Source organism: Daucus carota, chromosome 7 (genome assembly GCF_001625215.2).
Source record: "Daucus carota subsp. sativus chromosome 7, DH1 v3.0, whole genome shotgun sequence".
Lineage (NCBI taxonomy): Eukaryota > Viridiplantae > Streptophyta > Magnoliopsida > Apiales > Apiaceae > Daucus > Daucus carota.
The window spans coordinates 3,902,877-3,915,862 of NC_030387.2; the positions used below are offsets into that span (position 1 = coordinate 3,902,877).

General features: G+C 31.2%; 1 protein-coding gene across 1 annotated transcript; it reads right to left on the minus strand.

Moving 5' to 3' along the window:
* Window positions 1–12,272: 12,272 nt before the first annotated feature.
* LOC108194447 (F-box protein At3g07870) lies at window positions 12,273–12,986 on the minus strand. Its single transcript, XM_017361389.2, has one exon. The coding sequence runs from the start codon at window positions 12,984–12,986 to the stop codon at window positions 12,273–12,275; it is 714 nt and encodes a 237-aa protein (XP_017216878.2).

Below are 12,986 nucleotides of genomic sequence, written 5' to 3' on the forward strand. Positions count from 1 at the left end.
TACATTGGGGGGGTGGAGTTGGGCAGACATTCTAATACTCTCACAAAATGTATTTTAATAAACTATTTTGAACTTTTTTTTCTTCTGAATAAAAGTTTGTTGTTTATACTTTTATTCAAAAAAGAAATTTTTTAAAAATAAGTTATACAACTATGTTTTATATACGCCTTAAAATGCGTGTCGAGCGGTGTAAATTTTTTTTGAAAAAAATGAGAGAGATAGAGGGAGTAGTATTAAATGTGACTAGCATTTGATTAAGGTAGTTTTAAGTTTCACGTTTTTAATTGAGTGATTTGGTGATTTGACAAATTATTTACGGTTTTTTTATGGTGTGCCAATGGACACACAATAAACACTAAATCCCATGCATTTGGTGCATTTTTATTGGTCATATAATCATAAATAAAGATGACCTCTCTGCATTTACACCAAATCCATCAATTAAAATCCACCAAACTGCTCAAATTTAGAGGGGTATATTGGATTGGGATTTTAAAGCATTTTTTTGCATTCATGAAATCTGAGGGTATTCGATTGAGATTGTTTGAAATCCATTAAAATCTTGAGGTATTCAATTGGGATTTTAAATATTACGCTGCAAAATCTGGTGGTATTCAATTGGGATTTTAAATTATGCTTTAAAATCCGATGGTATTCAATTGGGATTGTTTAAAATCCATTAAAATCTGATGGTATTCAAATGCTGATGGATTTTTTTTCATTTTATAAAATGATGGATTTTGCGGCATTCTTCAGTGTATTTTAAATTTTTTGAAATTCCACCAAAATCAATAGGATTTTGAAGCATTGTACCTAAATCCTATCAACTCTGCAACATTTTATCAAGAATCCGCACAAAATCAAAATCTCATACAATCCATTAAAAATCATTAACTAAAAACAATGCACTAAAATTCCAATCGAATACAGCCCCGTTAGTATATAATGTGTGTCCATCGGCACACACTAGAAAGACCCATTTATTTATATCCATCAGTAATTCTAGTTTTTGAATCCACTTTCCCCTTTTGAAATGGCAAACGAATTTTTAATAAATAAAATAATTACTACTATGTATTACTCATTGAGAGCGTGATTGAAATGCAAAAGAAATATGAAGTGGGCAAAGGAAAGTGAAGCACATGGACTGAGAGGAAAGTGAAAGTTAAGTGAAACCTCTCAAGTCTCAAGTCACCTCTCCCCCGTGCTCTGACTATCTTGCTGTTTATTCTTCAATCTTCAGCATCACCCTCTCCCCTTCCTTCGCGTGTCATTTTTATTTTTATATTTTACTATTCAAATCGAAAATAAACATTACGTAGGAGTATTTGCGATCCGCTCTGATTCAGACCCGGACAGTGCGATTTTTTACTGAAACGCGAACCGAAACGTGCACAGAATTTGGTCAAATTTTCGCCACTGCAAAACGCAATAACAACGCGGACATCGTCACAGAAAATAAATATTTTTATAGTCGTACTTTCATATATGGAAAAAGTAAATTATATGCGTTCTTATGAAAATTATTTATATAAATAATATTCTCTCATGACCGCATATATTATGACCACGTTTGCCGTTACGTCTGTCTGTTATCCATATTCACTTTATTGATGAATTAAGTATTAAGTTGTTATTTTATGCAAAAATTGATAAAAGTTTTGGATATTTATTAACTTATACTCCCTTCATTCCAAAATAATAGTCGCTTTGATTTTGTGCACATAGTTTAAGGGGTAAAAAAAACATGTTTCTATACATTATTTTTGAATTTTTTTTTTCTGAATAAAAGTTTAACATTCCTATTTTTATTCAAAAAAAGAAAATTTGAAAAATAATATTTAGAAATATGTTTTCTATGCACCTCAAAATACTTGAAAAAGTCAAAACGACTATTATTTTGGAATGGAGGGAGTATAACATAATTAAATAAAAAAGTAAAACCTGAGGTAAACCGAATAAGTGAGATATAACAAGTAATAATAATACAAACTCTACTTAGACTTGTGAAATCCGAATAATATAGTAATTTCAAATTTGATAAAAAAAAAAAAAATTTAAACCCGGCCCAACTTTATTATTCTCCAAGTCACATTCAAATATTTCATGAGACGATATGAAATGTTTAAATTATTTGAATCACTCTCGTCGTTTCATATATGCCATGTTATTTGGAGTTTTGTTATATACAATTTGAAATTCTGTGTTTAACGAAAATAAAAGGGTTAATTATCAAACTCATCACTGAAGTCAACAAATGGTATCAACTTCATCACTGATCTCTACGGGGTCTCAAGTGACTCATTAAACTCGCTTAATGGTATCAAATTCATCACTGCCGTTAAAATAAGTAACGAAAGTATAACGGAATGACAGCATGGCTCTAGGGTTTGACATGTGGCAGACCACATAATTCGAAGTTTATATAGAAATAAAGTATGCAATCTTTTTATTAAATTAATTTTAGGATATAATTATCTAAATAAATGCATGAAACTAAATTTTAAGATATAAATAACTAAACATCCAAGATTAACTTTTATGTTTTTATTAGATTATAATTATTTTCGAATAATATTAAAATGTTTTCTCTTTTAATTAATTTTATTTATGTAAATATTATTGTTGGCAAAAAAATATTTTTAAATTTTTACAATCCCGATCACTTCGAACTAGTAAAATATTACAGTAGTCCACTTGAGATAAAAATTTGACTTGAGCTACTGTTGACGTATATTTTTACTCTTGTTGTTTACTTTTTTTTCTTTTTATATTCTACTTTTTTTTTATTTTCTTTCATTTGTTTTCTTCAATCTTTTATATTAATGTGCCACGTCAACAGCCAATCTGTCATTCCGTCTATACTTCCGTTACTTTTTTTAACGGCAGTGATGAGTTTGATACCATTAAGCGAGTTTAATGATCCACTTGAGACCCCGTGAAGATGAGTGATGAAGTTGATACCATTTTTCGACTTTAGTGATCCGTTTGATAATTAACCCGAAAATAAAATATATACAACTGATTATTACATATTCTCGGAGGCTACAATATACCTAGAGTACATGAGTAAAACCAAAAATGATAAATCAGTGAAAAAGAAAAAAAAGAAAAAAAAAAGGCGAATTTCAAATGGACAGAACGGGACCATTTCGTACCTTCTGGATTCACATACCCTTTTGCCCCATCCCTCGCTTTCTCTCCGCATCATCTAAAATTAGCCTATCTAATTTTAAAATACATCGACATTTCAGAGAATATACGTTGTCGACTTATATATCTGGAAATCAACTTAGGAGTTAAGGTGTCAACATAGAAAAATTAAATACAATATTGCCAAGTTATAATTTAGTTTTAATTAATTACTCTATCTCTCTCACTTTTTTTATTTTGTTTGACTTTTTGTTTAATCAATTAAGTTTAGTCAATTTGATCATAGAAAGTCAAACAAGACAAAAGGATCGGGAAGAAAAGAGGATTTTAAACTTGTGATTCGGTGAGAAAGCGAGTGGGTAGATTTTGATTATTTGTGAAATAGTATCTCAAACTGCACATGTCTGTCGCTGACTAGCCAAGCTAGCTTTCTTTCTGGGTCACAAGTGTTGTGACACTGTATTTATAATAGTATAGTCCAGTTCAGCAAGTGGTCTACTATCCGCATTCCGCTCTCATACTCATACATGACTCAAACATTGTGTCGTGTAAAAAGCGCATTAAGCGGCCGATTAAACGGTCGTCTAAGCGAAATCGGTCATAAAGCGTTTTGATTTTGTACTAAAGGGGAAATTAAGCGTTTTTTGAAAATTAAGCGGACAATTAAACGGATTAAGCGGTAATTAAGTGGTCAAAATGATGTTGACTTGCTAATTTTTTTATAAAAAAATAATTTTGAAATATTAATTTTTTAATAATATAACTATAATTATATTATAAAATTAAAAAATATATTTTATCAAAAATATTAAAAATGCATATTCTTAACACAACATAATATCATTTTTAAATATATTAATATTATAACTAAATATTTAATTATATTTAATTAATCCACTTATTGGCCCGCTTAATATTCCGCTTAAGTGTCCGCTTTACCGCTTAAGCGCCAGAAGATCCTCCTACCACTTAGAACCGATTTGCGCTTTTCACAACACTGCTCAAACAGGAAGATACATGTGATCTCTCTCCCGTTCACGTCCAACTCGGTTAGTCTCAGAAAATAATTATTAATATTTTATTGTCATCATAAATTTGTACTATAATCTAAGAAATCATTATCTACTGACAATTCGATCGTCAACCAATATCTCAAAACAGATTATCTTTTGTTATTACAGAGGATGCAAAAACCTCCCTGTGCCTGTTATGCGGGTGTTTGGGTGGAGTTTTTAAGCTCTGATTCAGTAGTTATGAGTTAAAAGCACTTACTCGTACTGTTTGTGTAAAAAGTTGAGAAACATTTATAAAAAGCTAAGAATCTTAACTTTTGTTTCATGACTTCTACTTTTTTCCCAAGCCCTTTAATCACTTATAAGTCTTAACTAATTTCTAACTTCTACTTCATTTTTTTCAGTTTAAACAAGAAGCACTTATTTTAAACTCACCCAAACGGTCTAAGTATCAACATATCTTTTCATGCTATACCTGACGGTTCTTGCGGAGAAATAGGGGTTGTTTGAGTGAATTTAAAATAAGTGATTTTTGCTTAAAATAAAGTAGAATTTAGAAATAAGTTAAAGACTTATAAGTGATTAAGTGTTTGAGAAAGAAATAGAAAACGTGAAATAAAAGCTAGTATTATCACATTCTTATAAGAATTTTTTGATGTTTTACACAAAGTATACAAATAATTCCTTTTAACTCATAAATCCAGAAACCGAGCTTTTAAACCCGGCCAAACATGACCGTAGTTTTTTAATGCCACAGCACCGGTGAGTAGGGGTGAACACGGGTTGGGTCGGTCGGGTTAGAGCCAATAAAACGACCCAACCCAATTAGTTCGGTTTTTAAAAATCCAACCCGTTAATCCAAAAATATATGCATAACCCAACCTTACCCTTTTTATATTGGGTTGGGTTGGTTCGGGTTTATCATGACTTGTACCCTAAAAGCTTCGGATATTATGACCACTTTGGGGAAGGATGATCAATCTTGTTGTCATATTGGTGTCTCTTTCTTTGTCTATATCTCCCCTATGCTTCATGCACTTATCAACTACTTTTGACCTGTTTCATTCCTGTCAACCTATCTTGTATCTGCTACATCAATAATCCAATGTGAAATTTTAATGTGTATATTTATTCAACCTTTTAAAGTTTTTTAGAGGTTTCCAAAAAGAGAAATGTTCAAGTTTCTAAAGTTTTAGAGTTTTCAAAAAAAAAAAAAAAAGGTGCAACCTTTAAAGTTTTAAAAAAAATTTCAAACATATGCAACTTTGGTACCACTTGTATTTTCAACCAAAATGTAGAACCTGTTTTCAAAAGTTATACACTGTGTTTTTTTTTTACAAAATTGCACCTTGTTGTATTTTTGGATAAACCTTGTATTTTGTATAATGATGAGACCTATTAGACTGTTTCGTTTACTCTTATATATTGAGGCGAATTCAAACCTGAATGACAACACTGTTGATGAATCAATACTAGATGCTCCACCTGGATTCCAACCCAGAACATATCCTGTTCAATTACTTGTTGATCTTTTTCAACAACATATATACCCAGAATTTTGAAAGCAATCCTGAGAGAAGTTCTTCGAGTCAACTTATCAAACTTACCTTTCCAATCAAACCTTTCAAATTTTTGCAACCCCAAGAGTTTAAAGGGATTATAGATCCCGTTGAAGCCAAGATATGGCTAAGAGAAATAGAAAAGATTTTTGAAATAATTGGTGTAGAAGATGATAAGAAAACTATCTTTGCTACTTAATGAAGAGGCTAATTATTGGTGGGAAGCTAAACAAGCTCTAGAAGAGTCTAGTGTGATATCATGTACTAGGTTTACAAAGTTATTCCTGGAGAAGTATGTTCCTAAACACCTAGAGAATCATATAGAGCTCAAATTTCTAGAACCTAAGCAAGAGAATATGTTAGTAGCTGAACATGAAGCTAAGTTTATCGAACTTTCTAAATTAATTAATTCCACATCGAGTAAATACGGACGAAAAGAAAGCTAAACGTTTACAGCCGGGCTTAAAGCCCTGGATTCAGAGTAGGGTTACTGTTCTCAAGATTGCTAGCTATGCGACGTAAGTGCACAAAACTTGTATAGTTGAGGCAAGCAATGAGTTGTTTAACAGAGAGATTGTCGATAGGAAACGGAAACCCCTGCAAAACAATCAAAATATAGAAAAGAAACGTTGGACTCATGGTGTGAATAAGCCTTTTGTGAAATAAGAGATGCCGCGAGCAGAGAATATAGGTGAAATAGAAGGAAATCAAAGGCTTAGAACTTCGCAAACCGCGAACGCGTTACAAGGGAGATCCCCGTTGCCTGAGTAGAAGATCTGTAGAATATGCTATTTATGAATAATATTATGTTTCACATTATTTCAACTCAAGTTGACATCAAATCTCATTTTGACAACTTAAAAGTTTATTCTGTATCTTGAGTCCTTCCTTTGTTCGGAAGCGACTACTTCTGATAATCAATATTTCTTTGATGTTACAAAATTTTTTGTGATTCATGATTTAATACTCGAGAATTGGAATGAATATACACCACAATGATGATCTCAATCTAATAATTCTAAGAGATCGTCTCATATATGATCCTATTTCTGATCTATCCACTAAAAATCCTTGAATTGTGATTAAAGGATGCATTGTTCGCACCTCTTTGGTAGAGATGAGAAGTGTTTATTTGGGAGAATTTCTTTGTATTCGGAGGAATCTGTTCAAGCTGGTCAACACGAATTTATTAAATTCGTGGTAGTGTTGAATTTACTATCTGGTAAGGCAGATAGTTTAGGGTTACAAATGTTAACCCATATGCTAGCAAATGAGAATGGTAGGTGTGTCTTATGCGGTTACGATCAGACTGCAAAGATCACACAGGAGAACGGTATTCACGAAATGGTGCTGATCGAGCCATGTAGTGTTACCGAAAGGTGGAAGACCAGCGTTTTCCTTACTTGAACTTGTGTTGTCATTTGATGGTAGCTGCTTTGTTACTTTGACTTGAATTGTTTTCTATGCCTTACGTGTATATTCTGTTGATTGTTTTTTTTTTTTTTTTTTTTTCTATGTGGACTTGCTGAGCAATTTGGTTGCTCATTCTTGCATCTATTTTATTCCTTTCTGAGCAGTAGATAGTAAGTATGGCACAACACAAGAGAACCGCCGGATATGGGTTTTTGGCAAAGGCAGGGAAAAGGCGCATCACCCAAGCTGAGATTGCTAGACTACACCGCTTGGTAGTATGAGCTATAGTTATTATAATGGTCTGAAATCAGACTTCCCTTTATGTAATAAAGTTAGACTCGGTAGTAATGTTGTAAGAAGATCGACCCTGGACTTGTGGGGCAAGAGTTGGATTATGTAATATTAATATATAATGCAAGTGTTGTTTTGAGCCAGATGAATAGTGGCGGACCAGATCTGCATGATGTGGATTTGGGGGCGTCACAGGGTTGGTTTGAGCGGTTTAGAATTTTATATTATCATGTCAAAAATTAAGTATTGGACTTGTGAACGGTAATAAACAATTAATTGTTTTGTTTGTGACATGATAATATAAAAATTTATTTTTTTAAAATAAAAATAGATACTCCTTCACTGTCCACTTTTAAGAAAGAAATTTGTTTCAATTTAGTTGTCCACTTCAACTTTCATATTTCCAAAATGAACTCTACTTCACATATCTCTTTCTAATATTTCCTAGATCAATCTCATTTCACATACTATGGGCATTGAGTCAGGAAACCAAAATAATAAAATACTCCCTCTGTTTTTTTTATATGACGCTTTGACTTTTGGCACACACTTTTAAGTGCTTTGACCGGGTAGTTAAAAATATTATTTTTTAAAATTTCTTTTTCTGAATAATAATATATGATCAAAACTTTTATTCAGAAAAAGAAAATTTTAAAAATAATATTTTTAACTACCCGGTCAAAGCACTTAAAAGTGTGTGCCAAAAGTCAAAGCGTCATATAAAAAAAAACAGAGGGAGTATTTATGAATTATGTGGATGCACTTAATATCAGAGAGCTTGATGTTTACAAAAAAATAACTATGCTAGCTTGATGTCATTGACATTTCTAAAATATAGCTAAAAGGTGTACTAAAAAAAGCTAGCATGAATTAGACAAATATTACCTAGCAAAACAAATTAAAATACTAAAATACAATCAAATGAAACATAAAGATGATGTGACGGAAACTAATTTATTTGTTTTGTATATAAACGGGTTGGTTGGGTTGGTTGAGGGTTATAATATGTTAAACTCTGACCCAACCCAATTTATTCGGGTTTTTTGAAAATGAACCCATTTAACTATCGGTTTTGGACGGTTCAGTTTAATCGATTCAAAAGAGGGTTGGTTTGGGTCGGGTTTCGTAAGTTGGGTCGGTTATGTTCACCCCTACCGGTGAGAGACATGAGAATCGTAACGTCTTCGAGCCTGTGAGTCTGTGACGCCATATTATTTGTTGATGGTTTTCAACTTTTTATTGCTATGTGCAATAATAAAAAGCCCGGGACATGCACCTGTGACTTTGGCTTTCCAGTCCGCCGCTCAGATTGTTTTCTCAAGTTGTGGGTCTGCTTCGAAAAAAGTTGTCAATAATCATGCGATGCCCATAACTTGATATGTAGGCAGACACAGATGTAATCATATTCCTATGTGCTCGAGTTACTTAACAACAATTATTGATTAGTGATTTCATCTCTTAAAAACAAGGTGATATAGTCGTGATTTAGCTCAGGTACTTTATTGAATGGATTAGCTGGGAATTAACATTTGAAAATCTTTCATGTGTTCGACTTAACAAACACATTTACCAATTTTTTCAATAATTTGAAAAGAATTGTGAGAAGAGTTATCTTTGAGTTTGTGGACACAATTCTAAAATCGTTTGACCATTTAGTTAAAAAATTTATTTTAAATTTTAATTTTTTTGAATTATAATTTTAACTATACAATCAGAGAACTTAAAAATATGTGTCAAAAAGTTAAACGACTTATATTTTAAAACAGCGGAAGTATTCATTTTGGACCCAGAAACATGATTAAGAATCTGAAAATTTTCACCGAAATATATAAAAAGACCATCTTTGTGCATTCGAATAGATTACTTGTAAGTGATGATCGAGAATTAAAATCGAATTTTAACATAAAAAAGTTTATGCTTTAGCCATTTGACGTTATCTAATGATGAGTGAAAGATGAACTTGATTAAATTTAAGAAGAGGTTAGTTCAAAAGTTAGAATTGCAGCATTTAAGAAAGTGTACCAACAGCTCCACAATTCCCCTGCAAAGTATGATCACACGAAGTATACATGTATAGCAAAGTTGAAGTTCTTTTATTCAACTGTTTAACATGCATGCTCATTATGACATTTTATCTTTTCGATTATTATTTGGTAAAGAAGTAGGCCCTTTCTTAATCAATCACACTTGGAATATTTCTGCTTTCTTGCTTTCTACGTTAATACCAGCTGTGCAGACTGCGAATTGATCACAATACCTCCAATCACCAACTTTACCTCCTCAATTTTAATACCCAACTCACTTTAACAACTCAAAAGCATGATTCAAATTCCAGATTCCGTGATTAATCCTGTAGTCTGATTTCATTTTTAAAATTCGATTAATTATTATAAATTTTTTAAATAATATACTAAATAATAAATTATTATTATTATTATTATTATTATAAATTATCTAAATCTTTCCCAATGAATCCTTCTATTATTCTCTGATCAATAACTTGAATCATATGATCAATCTCTAGCTAATCAATAATTATTCCCGATTACCATTTTTACAATCATCTATATTTTTTATTTTATTATTTATAATAAATTATAATTTTTAAAAAGATATAAAACACTATTGAAGTAGTGTTTTTAAGTTTTATCATAGTAATTATATCGTAACGAAGATAATTTGGTTATTGTATTATCGCCAAAAACTTATCAACCATTGGATCATGTATAAAGCAGATAAGCACCGTTGGTTTAGGAAAAAAATGATGATTCATCTTATCAGCCAACCGATATTTATTGGCATATTTATAGATTCTCTTCTTAATTCAAAATAAATTTTGTATTTCACATGTTTATGATTGAATTTTTCAATCTAAAACAAATATTATCTACCAATTTTAATCCTGGAAACATATAAATCACACTATGATAAAATTATATTAATCTAATATATTTTGTTAAACAACAAACCAAACAAAAATAATATTATGCCAAATTTTTAATAAGTTAAATTTAATCTCCACATAATAAATTATAATTAACATTACAAAATTTTTTAAACAGAAAATAAAATAATAAACAATTAATATTACAAAATTAGTTTAATCAAAAGAATTTTAATGCATATTTAAATTTAATAGAAAGAAATTATTCCTTGACTAACACAAACGAGAAAATGCTAACTTGAATAAACTGGAAAAAATAAAAATATATTGGTGTTAAAAAACTACACTAACAAAGAATGTGTGATTATAAGGGGAAGTTCAACCCTAACAAGGGTGGCACCGGATGCCGCGAGCAATCACAAAAACATTTTCTTAATTCAAAATAAATTTTGTCTTCTTCTTCCATGTTTATGATCTCCTTTCTTAATCCAAAACAGATCATAATTACTAATTTTTAAACTATAACTATATAAACTTTTAGAAAACTAAATGAATTATATTAGATGTTATAATTCTAATATAAAACACATTTATAAATATAATCTAACAGAAGTTGTGTCGCATATAAAATCCTGTCATACGAATATATATCAACATAAAAATTTAAGAAAAAGACGTGAAAATACCGTAATAAGAGTTGACATCAATATTTGCTATAATATTAAAAAATTTCAAACATTAAACTGGCCAAGATCTTTAACATAAATCACTGCACATCATGCTAACCAACTTTTCTTATCATCTATGTGAAAATCATTATAACTTTTTTTTTTTGTTAATATCAAAATATAAATGTGTCTAACGAATAAAAAACAAGCATATGCATTTATGAAAAGTATGCTAAAGATACATAAGAAGATAGCAAAGAATTGACCGTAATAAATGAAATGATGAAAAATACAATAATACTATTAAACAAGCATATGTCAAAGGTAGAAAATAAAGCGTGACCGAAATATCAGACAAAAGTCTGTACACACAAATAATTCTGACTTACAAAAAATATAATTTTATTTTTATTTTCATTTAAATAAAACTTATGATTTATTTTAATAAATAATTTTTTTTCATCATTTTAAATACATAAAAAAAATTATAAATTAATTAAATTCGTGCATCGCACGGAATATAAGATAGTATATAAAATAAGAATTGTCACAATACTGCGGGTGTTTATATACTCCCTCCGTCCCTTTTTACATGTCCCCGTTTGACTTTTGACCAGTCAAATTAATTATATTTTGACTGAAATTTTACATATATAATATAATTCAAAAATTAATAAAAATTATATCATTAGAAAGTATATTTAATGTATTTTAATATGCAACTTTCAGATTTCAAAAATAATGAAGAGATAATTTGTAATATTTAGTCAAAATTTGGTCAATTTGACTGGTTAAAAGTCAAATAGGACATGTAAAAGGGGACGGAGGGAGTACATCTTTGTGCATCTTGTATGCTATCCCCGACCACCAAACAGTTCATACTCCTGCATATGCCTTTCGGCAGAACATCAAAAAGAAAATAAAATTCGTAGGGCCTCAGATCTAAGTTCGGCTGCCTGTCTACATGCCCATAAATTGAAAAATACAGTGTGTATTCATATTTCATCTTCTCCTTTGTTTTCTACTTGTGGTGCATGGGCCTTTTGCTTTTTCTAAGTCCACAAGGCGACCAATTATGCCTTTTAATTTGCACCGTGTATCTAATGAACCACAAGCTGATCAAGGCCAAGATGATTCAGTATCCATTGTACAAAAATCTCAGAGTTCTTTACAATTTTATCAGTAGGCAAAATTTGATGATAACTAATTAACTAACACAATACAAAGAGTCACGGGGAAGCCCCCGACATGATCTTATATTATTCAACACTTCGATACCTGTACTAATAGTCTATTGTTGGTCGATCCAACTGAGGCTACCAAAGTGAACAACTGCATTATACTTTGAAGGCAGTCCCTGAAACCATAAGTCTCTAGTTTCACCATTCTCCGGATCGTACGAAGCTAGTTTTCCATTTTTGTATTGTATCAAGATGACCCTGTTCTTCAGGACACACAAAACTCGAACTGATCTACCATGCAGAACTCTGTTTGCCCAGATCCCATGCACATAAAAACAATCTAAATTTGATGATCTTGGATTAATATTCCAAGGGGGTGCTTCAATAACAAACTCTCTGATCCAAGACTCTTTCACATTATACTCTTTCATTATCCAAATCTCCACTTCCCCATTATTTAAATAAACTGCAGCTGAAAGACACTCTCCAGAAACCAACAAGAGATAATTAGGCTTATTAAGGCCACCGCAAGCAGGTTTCAGAACCTCGTGAAATTGTTCACTAGACAGATCAAAACAAATGATTCTAGGGATACAATACTGCCCCTCTGATCCCATCAACCAGTATAGCCTTCCATTTAGACAGAAAATATCTTGCGGTGATGAAAAATGTTCAGTAGATGGTCGCTTGAAACCACAAGGTATGCTTCCAATACTTTTCCATGTATTGCTAGCTACATTACATATTTGAACTTCTGAGCGCAGATAATAGGGAAAGCCACGAGTATGCACCTTCCGGGGAAATGGTTCATCGTAGTAAACCAT